The following is a 20,297-nucleotide window of genomic DNA, read 5'->3' on the forward strand; positions in this document are numbered from 1 at the left end:
TTGCTCAGTGCAGTCATTGGTGTCTGTTTGTGAACACAGCATAAAAAAGTGCTTCATTTAGTACTTTGTGAAATTATCTTCTTGGGCCAGTTGTTCAAAGGTAATCTGAACAGATTTTTAGATCGGATGGATTAAGTTTCGATAATGGGTTGTTCAAAAGGGAAAGAAGGAGTTTGAAACCGAATCACATCACGTAGTCCAATCTGGATCAAACCTTCATGTTGAGTTGTCCAAAACTTTTCAGCAGGATTTGGATAACTTTGATTGGAAAAAAAAGAAAAAAAACAGGGTTATCCTAATCCCAACAGGATGCAAGAGTTCAAGCTCATTCAGGAATAAAATGCGATAAAAGTTAAAAAAAATGTGTCAAATAAAACAACATTTGTACTATTTAATGTATGTACTTTTGCTTTTTTTGCACTTTACTTATTTAACCATTACAGTGACAAAGTACATAAAGTAGGCTACAAGGCTACCAAAGGAGCCTTTCAATAAATTGAAGTAAGGATAAACAAATTACCTTGTCCCCATGAAATACCCCCCCCCCCCCCCCCCCCCCCCCCCCCCCCCCCCATAACAGTTGTATCCATAACTACTCATCCAGTATCCAGTCAGTGGATCAGGTGGATCAGAAACATCATCACAGAGGGGAACATTGCACCTGTTAGCCATGCTGTGCAGGATAATACACACAAGTAATATGTGTATTTTGCTTTTCTCGAACATTCTTTTTTTTCTTTTTGGTAACTATTAGTCATTTAGCCTTTTTTGATTTAAGACGTTTTCAAAATATCTACCATGCATCTGTTGATATATGATCGTTTTTTATGTGTTGTGGCTCAGATGAGTGTTCATAAAATAAGTTATTAATTGAAGTGTATTTCTATGTTATTTTGGGGTTTTGTCTCACAATGAGAAATACTTGGAGTGAATTTTGGCTCTTCTACCTGTTCTTTTCAGAGCTGGTAGCTCACATTGTGATACGTTGTCCCATTTAGAGCAGTGGTAATCTGGATTTGGTTATCTTAAAAACTGTGCATCTGGATCAGGGTGATCCAATTCAATATTGCTTTGAAGCTGGATCATTTTGATCCAGATTGAATAATTTTAAAAAACTGTCCCCTTGATATCTGTAGTTTTATTTAAAAATAAAAAAAATTCTGGAAGTGGAGCAAAGGTACCATCTGCTGGACATTTATACACAATGGTTTTTCACTGCGAGAACTAAGACACGTCTATAAAACCTCAAATACTACATCATGGTTGTATCATAGCAACATTATGCTGCACCATGACCAATAGCAGTTAGTGTTTTATACAGTCTATGAGTTAGTTCCATCTGGTTCCATAGTTGCAGACATGCAACACATCATAAAAATAAAAATGTTTCTTGCAATGGAAGAATATATTGACTTAACATTCTATTTGAACTGAAATTTAAACTCTAAGTATATGTCAAGATAACACGTTTTGACGCAGTTTTTTGCTCGGTTGTCTAGATTTCTGGTCAAAACAATGGCATGGCAAATCCTCAGAACAAGGAGGTAGAGCCTAGAGCGCAGGAGCAGAGCGAGCGAACGCGAAACATTTTACGTAAAGACGCATGTGCGTCTGACGCATGTGATATAAAAGCCTGTTTTCTGACGTCAGCGGCCTCTTCCCTGCCTATGCCTTCGTGAGGTGGGCAGTGTACAATTTCTGTCTCGTTTCTCCACTAAGCGAATCCAAAACCATCCGTCAAAATGGTGAGTTGCTCCTTTCTCTACCATTAGTTGATGAATAGCCTGATTAAAAAATACACAATTTACACCCATATAATTCCACTTATTCAAAGTATTTGAAGGATGCAGCTTAGTGCTTTGGATTGTGCTTTGATCAAAATGGCAGCCATTATGTCACCTATACCGGTAATCTGACGGGAAGAGGAAAAAACCGTTATTTCATGAAGTTGTCCGTTCAAAAGTTCAGTGGAGACATTAAATTGAGTTAAGAATTATACTTTGGAACACAATTGCTGAAGTGTTTAAAGTCAGGTTATCCTACGGATGTTGCGTAGATGGCTACCGTCACTTTTTACTGGCGGCTTTTCACTCTGGCGTCTGCTATTGTCCCTGGACTTATTGGCAGTAAAATGTAGAAAAATATCTCGTTCGGGATGTATATTAATAGTGCCATATAAACACTTACACTTCCAGATGTTGTCAATGGTTGGAAGAATGCGTGGCCGGCAATCCGCTCAGCCGGCGCGGCCGGCTAGCTAACTACCAAAGTTAGCATTTAGCTTAGTGTCAAAGTCTGTACACGTGGCCCGTCAGTGCGGACATGTTATGCCGGTTATCGAGTGCTGTAATCTGTGAATTTTGAGGGTTTGATAGGATTTTTTTGAAACTGCTACAAACGCTTATAAGTGTCATATATTCATGTTGACAAGCTGTTTTGTGGCCGGAAAGCTTCTGGCTACATGTATCGTTAAAATGAATATCGAGTACGTCACCGCAGCGATGATGGCGGATAACCAACACCCTCGGTGAAAGTCTGGAACATACTGCAGTGTCAGCAGCATTTTATGCGTTTCCCGAAGTGGTTTTACACTATTCAATTTCAGTAATGGTAGGTTAGGCGCTTAAAAGAGAACCCATATACACATGCAATGTATAATGGTCTTTAAGATTTTTCTTATGCGAGTTTACGATTGTTTTCTCACTGGTTCCATCCAATTCTGCCCCTTCAGGTGAACTTTACCGTCGACCAGATCCGTGCCATCATGGACAAAAAGGCCAACATCCGTAACATGTCTGTGATTGCGCACGTTGACCATGGAAAGTCAACATTGACGGACTCGCTTGTGTCAATGGCTGGCATCATTGCTTCTGCCCGTGCTGGAGAGACTCGCTTCACAGACACACGCAAAGATGAACAGGAACGTTGCATCACCATCAAGTCAACGTATGTTTTTATTTTGTTTTCTTTTACTTTGAAACGTATGCCTGAACCTAACAATGTAGTGGGCCCTTAAAACGCTTAGGTGGTGCAAGCGTTTTCAGACCTATTTCAACTTTTAGCATGTGATATTGTATTATTTTTCCTTTCTGTCTTATTTGATTCTTGTAATGTTTAACCTGAGATCTGCTCTTTTTGGCTTGGTGTAGTCTTGGTTTCCTAACCAGCCAAAACGAATTATGCTTTCACTGGTATTGCATATGTGTTGCATCATGGCTAGGAATGCAAGTTAGTCACCAGATTTGTTTTATGAATTAAAATGCCTTCAGGGAGTCATTTTCCTGCTATAGTGGTTTTCATTTCCTAAAAAGATTGTCAAGATGGGTGTGATTTTGATACTGAACCAGTGTTGTGTTTGTATTTTGCGTTCTTTGCCTGATTTGACCTTTGTCTTGGTCTTCAGTGCCATTTCCCTTTTCTACGAGCTGGGTGAAAACGACTTGGCCTTCATCAAGCAGGCCAAAGATGGCGCAGGATTTTTGATCAACTTGATTGACTCACCAGGGCACGTGGATTTCTCCTCTGAAGTAACAGCTGCCCTCCGTGTCACCGATGGTGCCCTGGTTGTTGTGGATTGTGTGTCTGGTAAGGACAATTCTAAATATTTCTCACTGCCTGATGTAGTGAATGCTCCAGGTTGTAAAAACTGTCATTGATGAATTCTTTTCATTCTACATGGGTACACAAAAGAGGCTAAGATCAATGGAAATGATCTATGATATTTTCAAAGCGCATTAAAAATTTAGGATATAATATGTGCTCACAGTGTGATTAACAGAAGTGTTTAAGTATTGGTGTATGAGAGGAACCCTCTTAAGACAAGCCTACGGATTGTGGTCAATTGATCGTGTTCTTAAGGGTTGAAACATTGTCATAGAAGTTCCTATGCATTTGTTTAATTGTACTACAGTTTCCTTGTAATTTCTGACTTCTAAATAAGAAAAAAATAAACAATCTGCTCAACACTAGGTAGGAAATGATTTGCTTTAGTTAATTGTCTTGCTACTAGAAGGTGCTTATAATTTAGGTAACATTGTGGCATTTTGTGTTCCTACAAGGTGTGTGTGTGCAAACTGAGACAGTGCTTCGTCAGGCCATTGGTGAGCGCATCAAGCCAGTCCTGATGATGAACAAGATGGACCGTGCCCTGCTTGAGTTGCAGCTGGAGCCTGAAGATCTTTACCAGACCTTCCAGCGTATTGTTGAATCAGTCAATGTCATCATCTCTACCTATGGAGAGGATGAAAATGGACCCATGGGTCACATCATGGTAAGTTTCAATCCAAAACTTTTGCCTTGTGTTTCAATACCTTCACATGGAAGACTGCAGTCCAGATTGAGTTGCTTGGATGCACAATTGTGATGAGATGGGGCTTGTCCCTTATTTCTTGTCCCTTATGCATCTTTCAGTCACAGGTTGGCTTTTTTTGAGCATCTTGATTTATCAAAACTGGGACAATTTTGTGGGGAGAAGCCATAGTGCTCTGTCTGGTTTATTTGCCATAGTTGTCATGAAACATCACACAGGTCTAAACTGCTAAACTTAGCTTCAATAAGAGGCTTGGTTAATCATGAAATGTTGTAGAGTTATGGTGTTGGAGCCACTATCACATCTCTTTACGGAATCTTCTCAAGATATATTCAGTCATTGGAATGTGCTCAATAGTGAGAAAAGAAAAAATGTTTTAATCTGGAGGAGAGGAAATAGAAAACCATGATTTACCATAGGTCTAGCATTTATAGTGAAACTAATCAATACACAACAGCCAACTTTTACCTTGATTCTATTTAGTGTACTACTAATTTGAGTTGAGTTTTACAGATTTAGAGGAGCAAATCCACTGGCTGTTAAAAAAATAAAAAGTCATACATTTTACCCTGTCTTTAAATGTGATTGTAACTTGAGCAATAAATTCACAACATTCACTATCATGATGGGGCATTGTCAACCTCCAGGTTGATCCAGTCATTGGTACCGTTGGATTTGGTTCTGGACTCCATGGATGGGCTTTCACCCTCAAGCAGTTCGCAGAGATGTATGCAGCCAAGTTTGCTGCCAAGGGAAACACCCAGCTCACCCCAGAAGAGCACTGCAAGAAGGTTGTAGACATGATGAAGAAACTGTGGGGTGACAGGTCAGTTTCAAGCAGCTTTACTAAAAGGAGCTCAAATGATGTGTGAACACAAGCTAACATTTGGATGCATAACACATCACTTGAGGGTTTAATCAAAATGAAGAGCTTGAGTTTAAAAGTGGTTTGTAGAATTCTGCAGCGCTTGTTGTTAATCACCCATTTTATCACTACAGGTACTTCAATGCTAAGGATGGGAAGTTCTTGAAGAACAGTACCAGTCCAGCTGGCGATAAACTCCCTCGCACCTTTGTTGCTCTGATCCTGGATCCAATCTTTAAGGTAAAGGAAAAAACATTTATTAAGATCAAAAGCCCATTTTAATGTATGTCATGATGAGAACATTAGTTACTTTGCTGTAGTCTTACAACTGTGAGCCTGTATGTGATGACTTAAACATTCTTCACTTTGACCTGAGTAACCTGGTGATGACAACTTTCAGCCTGAGCAGGCCACAGAAACAGTTGCTTTAGTTAATTACCCTTGGATTGGCAACTTAATATCCAAGTGTTCTAACACACATTGTTTTCCATGAAGGTCTTCGATGCTATCATGAACTTCAAGAAAGAAGAGACTGCCAAGTTGATCGCGAAGCTTGAGATCAAGCTGGATGCTGATGACAGGGATAAAGAGGGTAAACCACTTCTGAAGGCTGTCATGCGTCGCTGGCTCCCTGCTGGTGAGGCCCTCCTTCAGATGATCACCATCCACCTGCCTTCCCCTGTCACTGCTCAGAAGTACCGCTGTGAGCTGCTCTATGAGGGACCTGGAGATGACGAGGCTGCCATGGGTATGTAGCTCCTTTAACTGAATGGTTGTTTGTTGACATGAGATGTTCAACCATTCACCATTGGTTCAGGATTTGTTTGCTCTTAGTGGTGAATTTAAAGCAGATGTGGACTGTATTCTGAGATTTTTATGTTACTTTTTGTTTTTATCTAGCCATCAAGAGCTGTGACCCCAAGGGCCCTTTGATGATGTACATCTCAAAGATGGTCCCCACCACTGACAAGGGTCGTTTCTATGCTTTTGGCCGTGTGTTCTCTGGCAGCGTCGCCACTGGCCTGAAGGTGCGCATTATGGGACCAAACTTCGTCCCTGGAAAGAAGGACGATCTCTACTTGAAGCCAATTCAGAGGTGAATTTCTTACCTTTGCTGGTCGTCTGTTGGACACCAACAGTTAATTGGGTAATTTACGTTTCAAATGTTATTTTTCCCTAATGCTTATATTACTACTTTGCAGGACCATTTTGATGATGGGCCGTTACGTTGAACCCATTGAGGATGTGCCTTGTGGTAACATCGTGGGTCTGGTTGGAGTGGACCAGTACCTTGTGAAAACTGGAACCATCACCACCTTTGAGCAAGCACACAACATGAGAGTGATGAAGTTCAGTGTCAGCCCTGTGGTGAGGGTTGCTGTGGAGGCCAAAAATCCTGCTGATCTGCCCAAGCTGGTGGAGGGTCTGAAGCGTCTGTCCAAGTCTGATCCTATGGTGCAGTGTATCATTGAGGAGTCTGGAGAACATATTGTTGCTGGAGCTGGAGAGCTGCATCTGGAGATCTGTTTGAAGGATCTGGAGGAGGACCACGCTTGCATCCCACTCAAGGTGATTATAAGCAGAGCTGGATACATTTTATTGCCTCGGCCAGCTTTCCATTCTTATGAGTTTTTCTAAATTCAACTAAGATGAAGTGTTTGATCAAATTTTCAAGGATGTTTATTTTAAAATTAAAAAAAAAACTCTTTTCCTTTCAGAAATCTGATCCAGTGGTGTCCTACAGAGAGACCGTGTCTGAGGAATCATCCGTCGTGTGTCTGTCAAAGTCCCCCAACAAGCACAATCGTTTGTTCATGAAGGCTCGTCCCTTCGAAGATGGTCTGGCAGAGGACATCGAAAAGGGTGAGGTGACATCCCGCCAGGAGATGAAGGCCCGTGCCCGCTATCTTGCTGAAAAGTTTGAGTGGGATGTCGGTGAGGCCAGAAAGATCTGGTGCTTTGGACCTGATGGAACTGGCCCCAACCTGCTGGTGGATGTTACCAAGGGAGTGCAGTACCTCAATGAGATCAAGGATAGTGTTGTCGCTGGCTTCCAGTGGGCCGTCAAGGAGGTGAGAGGTCTATTTTAAGTTTTGCTAACCTTCATATCAACATAAACCACGATTAGTATCAACCAGGTCTTAAATATGAATCCTTTGGACTGTTTGCATTCCTACTTTTGGTGGAGTTGGTTGACTCTGACTCATAGCTCACTGAGTCACCTTTGTTCCAGGCAGACACAAGTAACATTGTGGACTTTTGAAGTTACTCTCCTGATAAAGTATCAGCTGAAGTTTGTTTTTAAATTTTCTGGAATTAGCCTGACATATAATCACGTCCTTTATGCTGTTTTTTTAAGTCGGTGCTTATTGCAGACAAACTTTATATTCACAGTAAAGTGTTAAGCAAACATAAACAGTCATCACCATTCATGCCTCCACAGGCATGCATGGTGTATGCCAACAGGCATACACACACACAAAAGAGGGTGCAACCAAATTATGTGCTGGTGTAACAAACTAAGAAACTGGTAGTACCAGTGCTACCAGTGGAAGAGTTGGAGTACAGCCCTGCTAAATAAAACAATGTTAGACTCTGAGGTCTCAAAAAAGAAGTGCGCTGATCCTTAAACTTAGTTTCAGTATTGTCTTGTTGCAGTTTTCTCCTCTCTCACCATCCCCCACCCCCTTAAAGTGTCACTTTTCTGTTTTGATGGTTAGTGGATAGACATCTTTAATAGTTTTGTCAATTTTTTCCTCCAGGGTGTGCTCTGTGAAGAGAACATGCGTGCCATCCGCTTTGACATCCATGACGTGACACTGCACACAGATGCCATTCACCGTGGTGGTGGCCAGATTATTCCCACTGCTCGCAGAGCTCTGTATGCATGTGAACTCACAGCACAGCCTAGACTTATGGAGCCAGTGTACCTAGTGGAGATCCAGGTCAGTACAGCTGTGTTTTTTCTCACACAGGCAGCTATTTTAGTCCCACTGTAGATGATTTACTAACTTGAATGTTCTCCGGTTTTGTTTGGCAGTGTCCTGAGGCTGCCATCGGTGGAATCTACGGTGTGTTGAATAGGAGACGTGGTCACGTGTTTGAGGAGTGCCAAGTTCCAGGAACACCCATGTATGTCACCAAGGCCTACCTACCTGTCATGGAGTCTTTCGGTAAGTTATCTTGATGAGGGATATTCTATCAGAATAGCCAAAGAATTTAAGTAATGCCAGCGTGACCTCTGTTGTAAAACTGTGAGTTTTAGTGTTGGATGTAAAAAGCTTGAAATATTCCAGCCCTGTTCTAGTAGATGCAAAATTATGTCTAAGGTAGTAATTGATTCAGGATTAAAGTGGGAAGTTATGTAGAGACCACAGCTTTGTGTTAATGTGCTTTGAAAGGTGAATTTTGGATTCCAAATGTTTATCTTTTAGTTCAACATTTGAATGGATTACATTAATTTGACATTTTACCATGACATGTCTTGCAGTATCTGTTTTGCTAAGGTGTTGAGTATTGCAATCCTCATCACAAAAATCAGGCATCACATTTTAATTTTCAAGCAACATTTGTACCAGGACCTACAATTTTTGTACAAAGTATTTTATGTCTCTCAAAAAGGTGAAACTCGAGACTAGAAAAGGGTTTGCTTTTTCGTTGTCCTTTTTACACCCGTAATTTCAAGGGGGTATTCAGCCTTGTTGCTGTCTTCATTTCCAGGTTTCACAGCTGACCTTCGTTCAAACACTGGTGGCCAGGCCTTCCCACAGTGTGTGTTTGACCATTGGCAGATCCTTGCAGGAGACCCAATGGACATAGCATCCAAGCCCGGTATTGTTGTAACGGAGACACGCAAACGCAAGGGTTTGAAGGAAGGCGTTCCAGCCTTGGACAACTACCTGGACAAACTGTAATCGCCTTGACCCACTTGGCTTTTGCCTTGTCCCCATTTCCCACCAATTTGAAGTCAGCATTGTGGGACTGGACTGTACAGAACACCATGAGCACTAATATTTGCCAAAAGTATTGACAATAATGAATAAACAACCACAAAAATTGTAAACAACAAAAGAAAATAAAAAATGTAATGGATCAAGCTGGATGATTTGGTTTCTCTGTGGGCATGATCTCTTTAGGGCTGTATCAAGTTTGTAAGAAACCTGTTAATGCATATCAGTGTATTGGTATATCATGAAAAAGTAAACTTATTTTAAGAGAAAAATGAATATATTCTAATCTCAATACATGTAAAATAAACTCTGTGGTACAGTTTACTTATTTTGGCTTACAGCTCGATGTTGAGAACTTATTTCTAGTTGCAGATTTCATCCTGAGTCTAAGTCACAACTCAAACACGAATACAGTATCTGATGGTAAAGTCTAAAACCGTAAACCTATCATTGGGACTGTGAACAAGATGGTTCTCCACAAGGTGGCAATAGATGTTCCTTTTTTTCTGTATGCACTCACCAGAAATGTTATGAATTTACTGTTTTCCACACAACTAACCAAATGGATGATCATTAGCTTAGCCTTTTTGTCACTTAAAGCTTTCAAATCAAAAAATCCAGTTGTGTTTGTCACAAAACATTTTGTTGGGGTTGAATTTTAAGATTATGAATGGAAGTCCATCCATCCATTTATCTAAAGGGCCAATGAATATCAATGAGCATTTCAGCGCAACATCCAGGGCCCGTATGCATGTTCAGTCCTTAAAGTTTAAGTCCCATTTGTTTAAGGCTTCAACAAATGGGACCATTAGTCCTAATGTGCTGCTATGGAAAGGCCTGTCAAGCTGCAGTGTTAGCCACATGCACGACTGCAAATAATAGTCCAGTTAACTAATTACACCATGAAAGAGACACAGGTGCAAATTATGTCATAATCATAGACTATAAAACATGGACGTAGTCTCACCGACATCACCCGTCTGTTTCTGAAACACAAATGAAGCACATCGACTATCACGGCCATGTTGGTAGTGGCAAATGCTTTGTGTACAGCTGTAGGGTGCCTGTTGGTCATGTGATCCTGAGCTGTGCCTCTGATTGGGCGAGCTCACGATTTTAATATCCTCTGAATGGGTGAGTTAAAAAAATCAGCCCTGTATAGTGTGCACCAATAGTAAAATTAGTGATGCAGACAGGAGTCGTTATTTTTTTTTATCCAGGCTGTAAATAGGTTAGTTTCTGCTTTGAAACGCTTGGTGTGTATGTGACTTCAGGTACTTCCGGAGCCAGCCTCAAGCGGACACTTGAGAAACAGCTGATTTTAGCACTTCCGCGTTGTCTCATATTCTTAGACCAGAGGTTGCCGCTTGGTCATAATTAAGGGGAACCTCCTAGAAAACCCCATCAAACACACTTGAGCTGTGCATGTCTACACACACAAACAGTAATAAACCTGGCAAGTGGTGTGACTGAAAGACGATCAAGAAGTTTTTTTTGCTGGAGAAATTGAGATTTTATTTCAAGAATACACAAACAGCTGTTATCCATGGGTCAATCGTGTAAATTAAGAGAAAGAGAAAGTTTGGCGATCTTGAATAGAGTAAATGTGTATGGTGTCTTGCGAAACAAGCGCCGCAGCAATGCCCCAGTACCTTGATAAAGAACTTTTAAAGCAGTTTATGAACTTCAACATTTCCCCACACACATCCTGGACTGACCCAGACGCATTTAATCAAAAAGCAAATCAAATATAAAACTGACGGCAGTGAGCCTTGCCAATTTGTCCCCCTTATCTCATCTGTTCACTGAAAGAATGTGCCTCCTAAATCTTAAGTTGCAGTTTGGCTTCTCATTGCCACCTTTCCAAAGGATTGTCCACCATACCTTCACTAAAGCAAACGCTCTTTTGGGCTGTTAACGTGGCTCGTGCATACCGCTAATCAACTTTTTCTTCACTGTCAGTACAAATAGTCCGTTTTTCCCACTAATGGCTTGTCATGCATATGGGCCCAGGTATTTATTTAATTCATTTCATTTTATTTAAGTTTATTCAGACAAACTTGTTAACTGAGCAAGAAATAGCAACAAAACAACATGGTAGTCTGAAAAGGAGCAGGCTGAAGCTGAAGCTTATTTTAACCGCCCCCAACACAAGTTACACTGTTTTTAAAACATATAGATGGCTACCAGTCCATACATCACAGCTTTAACAGAAACTACCAATTCTTTTTTTAAGCCGATATGCATCACAATGCTTTAATACAAGACATAAAACAAAATATACTGGATGCAAAGACTTTTCAACACTTTTTTTTTAAACAGTCATTGGTCTTTCTCAACATAGGAATTTAAAATGTTTTGCTTGGTTTTCTTTTTTGAATTGAAATAATGATAAACAGTCTTTTTGCTCTGGGTCCAACTTGTTCCAAATATTAACCCCAGCAACAGAAATACAGTGCTGTTTTATGTTTGTTCTTACAATCTGTTTTATGCCAGGATAAGCCATATGACCAATGTTCCTCTGTTCTCCCAGCTAGGTCCAAACAGAGTTTTAACACAATAGATCAAGACAGAAATTTTACACTATCATAGCATAAAAAAAGAAACACAATACACCACAGTGACTCCACCTATACAAAAGGTACAAAAAGCATTAAAAGAGCTGAGTAATGTGCCTGGAGAGTCAACACGAAAGAATGACTCATAGATGGCCCTATGGTGTAGCTGGCACTTCATGAGGTTCGACCTTGCATAGGTGGCCTCGGTTTGAATCCAGCCTGTGTCCTATTTACCACATTTTGCTCCCCAATTTTGTCCTGTTTCCTACTCTAACCACTGTCCTCTTCTGTACAATTAAAGGCATAAACAGCCCAAACGTATATCTTTGAAAAAAGACTCCTAACTGTCTGATCCAACAAACAAGTAGCCCGTTTCATTCAAGTAAATGTGTACACACTCAAGCCAGTTAAGGCTGGGTACACAAACACACACTTTGGCAATGGATACAAGTTTATAATTGCAGTCCAGATGTGTCTTGAGCAAATGTTTCAGATGGGATGTAAATGTGAAGTAAACCAGCCCCCCCCCCCCCCCCCCAACTTCTCCACATAGAGACAGTAAAAGATAGTGCCCATTTGTTGTGGATGACAATTTCAAAGCTTTTACATTTGATCACTGTTCTCCGTGGCCTGTAAATTCCCATTCTTCATGTGAAGTGGAAATGTGACTGTTGAGAGGGAACATAGTGCACCAGTGCATCAGGTCTGATCAAAATCCTCTTTGCTTATAACATCCTAAAACTAGGGTATATATTTACTTGAAATCAACCCCCCCCCCCCCCTCAATTTAGCCTTCCAGTCAAGTCTTATTTCATGTTTTCTAAATGTAGTTTAAATGTAGTTTTTAGTTCACCAGCTGTTAGTTAAAGATAAGATGAGACTACACCAGATATTTGATAGATTATTTTTGTTAGATCAAAAACATGGTAAGTTTGTGTGACAATAACTTTTACTATATGAGCTAAAGTCAGTGCACAGCCACAGGGGCACGATGTATGAGATTTCAAACGTGTGCTATGAGAGCTGCAACGAGAAACAGCAACCTCCGCGAGACCAGAACGGGCTGTGCTGCTTCAGTTCAACTGCAAAAATAAAATCAATCAATCTAATCAAGTTGATAAGTGTCTGTGCCAAGTTTCAAGAGAGCTCCGACTGTGTGCCTTTCCTCTTATGCCTCCGGTGTCAGAGTCTATATATTTTATATCAGTCTACATTTTGCATGTTTTTACGCTTTCTTTATGCTTTTGTTAGGGGCGGGGTTAATCCAGACAGCCAATCATGTCTCTCGGTACGGACCAACGAGATGACGTGTGTCGTTCTCTTCCTGTCTGACCGAGGGATTCATTATTGGGTAAGTTTGAGAATGTATCTCTACTAAAGCGGAAAAATGATATAAAGCTGTCACTGTCCCGTCAGGAAAACACACCTCTGTACGGACAAATTAGCGAATTCCTGTATATATATATATTTTTTTCCTAATGAATATTAAACGGTTCATTTTGCCTGTGTATAAGAGGAGTAACCGTTGTTTTCTGTTGACTGCACGGCGCGAACAGTTAGCCGCACTGACCTGCTAGCAATCGGGTTAGCTTGAGGAGCGTTGTCTACACAGTTAATTCGATGCTGGAAACCACTAAATTACAATTGCGTGACATTCTATTCACACAGTAAGGTAACTACAAGGGGGAGATCATGGGAGGGATCAAACAAGAGCAGGGGGACTCGTCTCAGCAGCCCAAACCTTCACACTCAGCAGATCCACCACAAGAGGAGGTGAGTAAATTCCCAACAGTGCAGGATCCACGCGTTTAGCAGGTACTTGTTTTTACCCCTCGATAAAGCACCAAGGCTGTAATGTTTAGCACCAGAGATTTTATTAATCTTCACTTCAACCGTGATCTTATTTTCTTTGTTGTTTAGTATTTAAAAGAAGTTGGCACCGATAAACTACATGTAACAACTGATTATAAAGTAGAGAAAAAGATGAATCTAAAAAGTAAAGGATAAATGTGTATTCATCACGTCTTAATAATTGACTTGTAGGTGTTTTTGTGTTAGACTCAGAACAAGTATTGAACTTGCAGATAAACCAAAGATTTATGGGAATCAAATTAAGAAATTACATACAACGAAAAACAAACATTTTTAGCTTGCTTTTGCTAAGCTTGCTAATCAAATAATCAGCAAAGAAAATACGTAGCATAGGTGTTCGACTGGTATAGTAGCTGTATTGACCACTGATTGTATATAGAATTCATGGACACCAGCAATCAGAGGTATGCACAATAGCAGCCTGGCTGGTAGAGTTATGGGAGCTCTAAATATTTGGTTCAATGGTTGGTGGACACCTATAGTGTCCATTTTGACATATATACATTGGTTGTGACCAACGAGGCTCAAACCAACCTGAAGAGTATTGATCCCTCTTTTTGCAGCCAAAAAAGAGAGGCTGGCCGAAGGGAAAGAAAAGAAAGAAGGTGCTCCCAAATGGTCCCAAAGCACCAGTCACAGGCTATGTGAGATTCCTGAATGAACGGCGAGAACACATGAGAGCCCAATACCCAGATTTACCTTTCCCAGAAATCACCAAGAGGCTTGGAGCAGAGTGGACTCAACTGGCCCTGAATGACAAACAGGTATCATGAATTGTTGACCTAATATATTTAACATAACATCTCCAAAGTAGCTATTATTTTGTGATAGTTGTGTTCTGGACCTGTTCACATCAACATACATGCAAAAAGAGTGTTGCAGACATTAGATTCCGCTGTTTGATCTGATTTGCTTTCTTAACATATTTATCAATACTTGTTTTCTAGCTCAATGATTTTGTATAAGTGAACATAATATTTATGATCAATAATTCAGTGTAATAGGTTAACAAAAGCTAAATAGCTTGACATTTTCCTAGAAATTTTCCTTTAAATTTAGTAGAACCTTGTTATTTATGTACTCCAAGCGCTACCTGGATGAGGCAGAGCGGGAGAAGATGCAGTATGCCCAGGAACTGAAAGAATACCAGCAGACTGAGGCCTTTCAGATCACAAGTGCTAAAATACAAGACAAGAGGATCAAGAAAGGTGACAACTGAGTGAATACATGCCATGTAGTTTTACTTATAGAAAAAGCAAAATACAGTCAACAGTATAGTAACACTTCAATAATCTGTGCCATGCTAGCAGTGAAATATGAACAGTTTTTCTCTTCTTTCAGAAGACCCTCAATCTGTCATCATCAGAACAGGTTTAGAATCATCTGTTTCAAAGGTAAAGAGTACATTTCTATCCTGTTGTACTGTATCCTCCAATATCATGTCCCTGGAATAAAACAACTAGGTTGTTAATTTTCTTATGTTTTTCTTCAGGCTTCTGACATCTCAAGATTTGACATTCCTATCTTCACAGAAGAGTTTCTTGACCAGAACAAAGGTAAAAGAGAAACTGAAAACAAACAGTACCTAAGTTTTATTACAAACATCTAGTGTAACAAAACAAGGTTGTGAAATTAAAATAAGATACATGACAATATTTCAAAACTTAACTTGTACTTAAACAAATCATCAAGCTCTGTAAGACAATTTCTCACTGTATTTGCAGCTCGAGAAGCTGAGCTGCGAAGGCTCCGAAAAGCCAACATTGAGTTCGAGGAGCAGAATGCAGTACTCCAGCGACACATTAAGGACATGTATAATGCCAAAGAGCGCCTGGAAGCTGAACTAGGGCTGGATGAAAAACGAACTCAGGCCCTTCATCAACATCTGTTGACCATAAAACACACATTGGTCAACAGCCTGTCTTCAATCCCCCTTCCAGGTATGCACTTATTAAAGTTGGATTACCTTCATTTAAGCCCTTTCAAACCCAAATGAATTGGTCTGGAGTTTCAGACAGTTCAGTTTGACTAATTGTTCTGTGATTTCTACCAAACAGTTGAAAGAGGTGGTCCAGGATCAAAGCCAACATAGTAACTCATAGTATTAAGATTTAGATTGCAGTCGTTAAATCAGGTGAAGGTGTAATGTGTACCTGGCCTGTGATAATCAGGGCCTTGAAAAGGTGATGTGCTGATGATATAGCACAGTAGCTGTTAATCTGTAATCCACTTAAGCTGCTCCACAGGCTTTTTCAAAGGTCAATGTGGTTGAATGTATTATTATCTATTCATTCACAATATAGTACATCAGACAAATCTTTTTTTTTTTTTTTTTGAGAGCGTCTTTCCAGAAGTAGAGGAAGGAAAAAAATCATCCTGTCTTAATTCAAGTGTTGCTGGAATAAACTTTAAAACTAACTGAAGAGGCTAAGTTCTCAGTACCTGGACATAAATGTATGGCTGTAATGTATGTAATGTCTCATGAGAAAAAATAATTTCTGAGAGAATGAATTTCCACTGTCGTCATAATATTTTGTGGTATTGTAAATAAGTGTACACATCAATGGTTGGTGTATTTCCTGAGCAGGCACAGGCGAGACAGCATCTCTTGGAAACTTGGAGTCATATGTGAGTCGTCTCAGTGGAGCATTGGAGGGAAACCCTCACAAGCACCGTGCCTTGCTCACCCAGCTTCGTGAAGTCCTTTCTCCTCTGGACAGGTAACAAAAGTTCACAGATTCAACCTTAGTGTATTTAAAGGTCAATAAAAGCACTCCGTGTAGTTGCAGTTTATTTTGCTGTCACTATATTTGTCTTCTGATGGATCCACTACCCCTCTCATTACTGTTATGGAGAATTAGATTGCATTTCCTTTTTTTAAGTGAACATGTGTGTTGTTAATCTGTCATCAGTGATATTTGCATGACAAACAAGTCATAGTGTGATCATCCCGTCTCTAGAACCCCCTGGAAAAAGAGACTTTTTGAGGAACTACATACTTTTTGATAGTAAGAACAAGGATATAGATTTAGTTCTGTGGAGCTGTAAATAATATCTGTATATGAAACCTTCACATGTAAATTTAGTCTGAACATTTTTTGTTTTGTTTCATGCTTTTTCATTGTCAGTGAGAAGCTATGAGGAGGCCTCTGCTGGAGACTTTTTCATTCCTGCACAAGAAGGGCACATGACTTGCTGGGTTGTATTGAGCCAAATAATTGCCCTGTGAGCCTCTGGGGATCTCATGGAATGTAAAGGCAAGAGAAGACACTCCTAACATGACCGTTTATCTTCATGGCTCTTTTGATGGGTAGATATAATCAGGGGATTATTTGTGTTCATGCTCATGAGTTTGTTGGTATTAGTCTACAGGCCAACAAGACAAAACTAAATTGTTTTATAATGAATGCCAGCGATCATATGAGGAATGGGTGATGTGTAAGTTCTGTTATTTAGAATAAATGAACAAAAAAGGAAAGTGTGAAATAAAATGTTGGAACATGAATGTTACACAAAGAAGCAGCTTCAAGTGGTGTCTGATTATCAGGTATTGGTCAACTATGTTTGCATTATTTGAACTGTTCATTAAACCTGTCTGAAATAAATCCAACGTAATGTTTTTTTTGTTTGTTTTTTTTTGCAGAAACTTAAAATATCATAAAAGATTAACCTTTATATTTATTAAGTGGTGCCAGCAGATCCACTTTTATTGTTTGCACTTGGGGTTGGAAGCAATTGTATCTTTGGAACTGTTAACATTCATATTATAGCAACAACAATAATTGTAAGGCAGATCCTAATAGTTGCCAAAGCTGAGTCTGAGTATTAGTGAATAAAGCAGCAGGCTGTCTACAGCAATGATTCAAACCTACAAGACTAGATGGATTTGGGATTCCTAGATGATTTCTTTTCATAAAATAATTAATTTTCAATTCACTCAAATCACAACACAATAGAGTTTATTGTCCTTTGTCCAAAATTCAACACAAATTTGATTGATTGTGATGGATACCTCCATTTGTAAATGGCGGAATATTTTTTTTGGTGTGGTTTGGACAAATGTGACAGGTATCATACGATCCAGCAGAGGGAGCTGTTGAATTACATAAAGAATGTCTCAACTTTGGGACTGCATTAAGTCTGATTAGTAGTAATATGCATCATAGCTTTATCACTGCAGAGTCCGTTAATACCAATGGGATAAACAATCACAAAAAATGGGAAGTATTCCTCAGAATTTATCAACCTCCTCTCCATTCTCAACAGTATGAATTTAAATTGAATTGTAATGTCTCACTCTTCAAAGAAATCGGTGTCATGCTGAACGATGATCAGTAGATAAGTGTCCTCATTGAGACAAATACTACCAAGCTGAGTGCATGAGGGTGTCTTTTTCAGATACGACTTGTGTATTGAGAATCAAAATACTATCATCAGTAAAGTCCTGCCCAAGTGGCTTACTGTTAATTGCTACTATAGTTATAACTGACAGATTTTACCCTGCTGATTCTGGTGTTTTATCAAGTACAGATTAAATTGTGAATTTCTTTCTAATACCACGATGGTCAGCATACATAAAATGTTTTAATGTTTCTTATACCTTTTGAAGATAACCTACTGAGCTATGTAAGGAGGGGCCAGTCGGTGCTTCTAGCAACACCCCTTCCCATACTCTCACCACCTCTCTGACGTCACTGCCAGGAGCTGTTCACGCAGCGGTGGTGCTGAGGCTGAACAAGATGGCTGTGTGTTGGGAAGCGGAGAGCTGAGAGAGAAGAGGGGGTGAAGGGTCTTTCATCAGAGTAGACAACAGAAATAAGAAGGACTGCGAGGCTGGCGTTTGATACCGAAAGATTTTTTATTTTTCTGAAGCTCAACGTGCACTGCCAAGCTCCTGTTGTGCCAGCGACGGTCGGCTTTTCCATCCCCAGCCCAGAGATCCACTTCCCGGCTGAACCGTGCACTGATTAGCTTGATTACGGAAGCTGGTGAAGAAGCTGGACCTGGTACTAAAGGCGCTTTAAAGAAATGTCATTGCTGTGTGTTGGAGGTAAGAGGAAAACTTGCATTCAGTGTCTTGTCACGACTTACCGTCCATCTCCCTCCTTCAGTGTGAGCAGCCGATTCTTATCACCACATTTGCTTGTAAAAATATAGCATACATGTTATATTGTAAAACAATACTCCACAGGAATTTTTCCCAGGTATTAAGTGACATGTTAAATGAAAACACGAATATTCAGAGCAGCTCTTTACACCCTGTCTTTTTTGCATATCTTTTATGGTTTCTTGATAGTCATCAACCCTGAATTACCCCCTCCCATAATTACACTGGACTGAGTGCATTTCACAAGATCGGGCTCTGCTACTACCGGATCGATTTGTGGAGTAGGTGTAAGCACCCTGGCAGCCGCTGTCAAACATAGTAAAACGAGATTTATTGCCATCTCACTCCATCTCTGCAAAGCAGAAGCTAAGGGGTGTTTCATGCTACAGAAAAAACGATTATAAATCATCTTCAGGGGTCATTTCATCTCAGGATTCAGACGTAATCGCGCGGAGTAATGATAAAGGCGTGAGCGGCAGACTAACGAGTTTTGTTTCAGTAGGACATTGAGCAATGCAGGTTGACTTTAACCATATTTGATAAATTAAACTATATAAATATTCACATTTAATGGACTATTGTACACAAAGCTGTAATTTTTATGCACGGGAATCTGTCGCAGAGAAAAGTTGGTTAAATGATTGTGCAAATAAATGTGAAGTACTACAACCCCTGGCTATAGCCTCCCCAATATTTGGCCCTCAAGCTCTTTGCCAGATCACAGCTTAACTCAGTTTTTCATAACATTCAGAGAAGTCAAACCCATTTGTTTATATCAGTCTTGGAAGTCACTTTAAAGTTTGATAATCATTGCAAATGTGCTCATTTTAAGAGCAGTTATTCAAGGTGTTTCATGCTGCCTTTTGGTGAAGATAAACTTTTGTTGTTTTGCAACTTGCACCTCACAGTGAAATTGGTTTAAAACAACAACAGTTGTAAACACTACAACTGACCGGCTCATGATAAGATTGATTTACTGTTAAAAATCTGCAATTCTGAGGTTTCCTTGTTTTTAAAATTGTATAACAGTTCTTGTTATCTCATGAACCTCAAAGTAGACATGTATTTACTTTTTAGTCTGAGAATTTGTGGCCAGTTCAGCCTTGACCTGAAGTAAGCATTATGTCTGGCAGGGCTCCGGTTTGCCCTTTGGAGACCTAAGTTAGATACCAACCTGCAGCCAACATGTCACTCCTTACTCTCTTGCCCCTGTTTCCACTCTATCCACTGTCCTGTCCTGGAAAAAGGCCCAAAAAGCCCAAAAGTTGCAACACGAACACCTGTCATCTGATCAACAGAGATAACAGTCCCTCAAAAAACTGGTTTCTCAAAGAGGTGGAGACGTCTTGTAGGGTTTATAAAAGCGCTGCTTCATTGTTGACAGCAGTGCTGCTTGAGCTGATTGCACAGATGTCAGGATTGAGATTCAGGCTTGTTGGCGGTCCCTTTATGTCCTGAAGCTTTGTTGGCATAGCAACCCCAACGGTATTTTAGGCATTTGCTGGCATTCTCTCAATAGTTTCTACACTCTGTTATGGGCTTGCAGCTACGTTTATTTGACACTATTTCACACAGGCTGTGAGGAGATGAAGAAATAAGAGGATGCTTACCCCTTATTTCTGCATGATAGCTTGAG

General features: G+C 40.0%; 3 protein-coding genes and 1 non-coding gene across 8 annotated transcripts in view; all 4 read left to right on the plus strand.

Moving 5' to 3' along the window:
* Window positions 1–1,623: 1,623 nt before the first annotated feature.
* LOC141788936 (elongation factor 2b-like) lies at window positions 1,624–9,270 on the plus strand. The gene is made up of 13 exons (XM_074668113.1): window positions 1,624–1,745; window positions 2,732–2,946; window positions 3,404–3,585; window positions 4,059–4,270; window positions 4,957–5,135; window positions 5,309–5,414; window positions 5,670–5,922; window positions 6,075–6,270; window positions 6,377–6,743; window positions 6,893–7,246; window positions 7,937–8,119; window positions 8,215–8,347; window positions 8,895–9,270. Exons 1-13 carry the CDS (start codon window positions 1,743–1,745, stop codon window positions 9,086–9,088), a joined length of 2,577 nt encoding a protein of 858 aa, XP_074524214.1. The 5' UTR covers window positions 1,624–1,742; the 3' UTR covers window positions 9,089–9,270.
* Window positions 5,513–5,581, plus strand: LOC141789706 (small nucleolar RNA SNORD37). Its single transcript, XR_012598237.1, has one exon. It is a non-coding gene; the product is annotated as a small nucleolar RNA SNORD37 (small nucleolar RNA).
* A 3,683-nt stretch (window positions 9,271–12,953) lies between the features above and the next one.
* Window positions 12,954–17,159, plus strand: hmg20b (high mobility group 20B). 5 transcript variants are annotated; one of them, XM_074667638.1, is made up of 9 exons: window positions 12,954–13,033; window positions 13,351–13,455; window positions 14,118–14,318; window positions 14,642–14,762; window positions 14,896–14,948; window positions 15,047–15,110; window positions 15,279–15,494; window positions 16,142–16,274; window positions 16,683–17,159. In XM_074667638.1, exons 2-9 carry the CDS (start codon window positions 13,375–13,377, stop codon window positions 16,693–16,695), a joined length of 882 nt encoding a protein of 293 aa, XP_074523739.1. In that variant the 5' UTR covers window positions 12,954–13,033; window positions 13,351–13,374; the 3' UTR covers window positions 16,696–17,159. The 5 variants fall into 5 exon arrangements, with proteins under 5 accessions (XP_074523739.1, XP_074523740.1, XP_074523741.1 ...); XM_074667639.1 differs by lacking the exon at window positions 12,954–13,033 and adding an exon at window positions 13,051–13,112; XM_074667640.1 differs by lacking the exon at window positions 12,954–13,033 and adding an exon at window positions 13,125–13,266.
* A 1,103-nt stretch (window positions 17,160–18,262) lies between these two features.
* The window catches only part of unc13a (unc-13 homolog A (C. elegans)), a 51,364-nt gene continuing 49,329 nt past the window's right edge, over window positions 18,263–20,297 (plus strand). Inside the window, exon 1 of the mRNA XM_074667644.1 lies at window positions 18,263–18,604. Coding sequence (XP_074523745.1) covers window positions 18,583–18,604 — 22 coding nt within the window. The 5' untranslated portion in view covers window positions 18,263–18,582. The remainder of the gene's footprint in view (window positions 18,605–20,297) is intronic.

Source organism: Halichoeres trimaculatus, unplaced genomic scaffold (assembly GCF_033239565.1).
Source record: "Halichoeres trimaculatus isolate MK-OKI-2021-1 unplaced genomic scaffold, fHalTri1.1 fHalTri1_scaffold_4, whole genome shotgun sequence".
Lineage (NCBI taxonomy): Eukaryota > Metazoa > Chordata > Actinopteri > Labriformes > Labridae > Halichoeres > Halichoeres trimaculatus.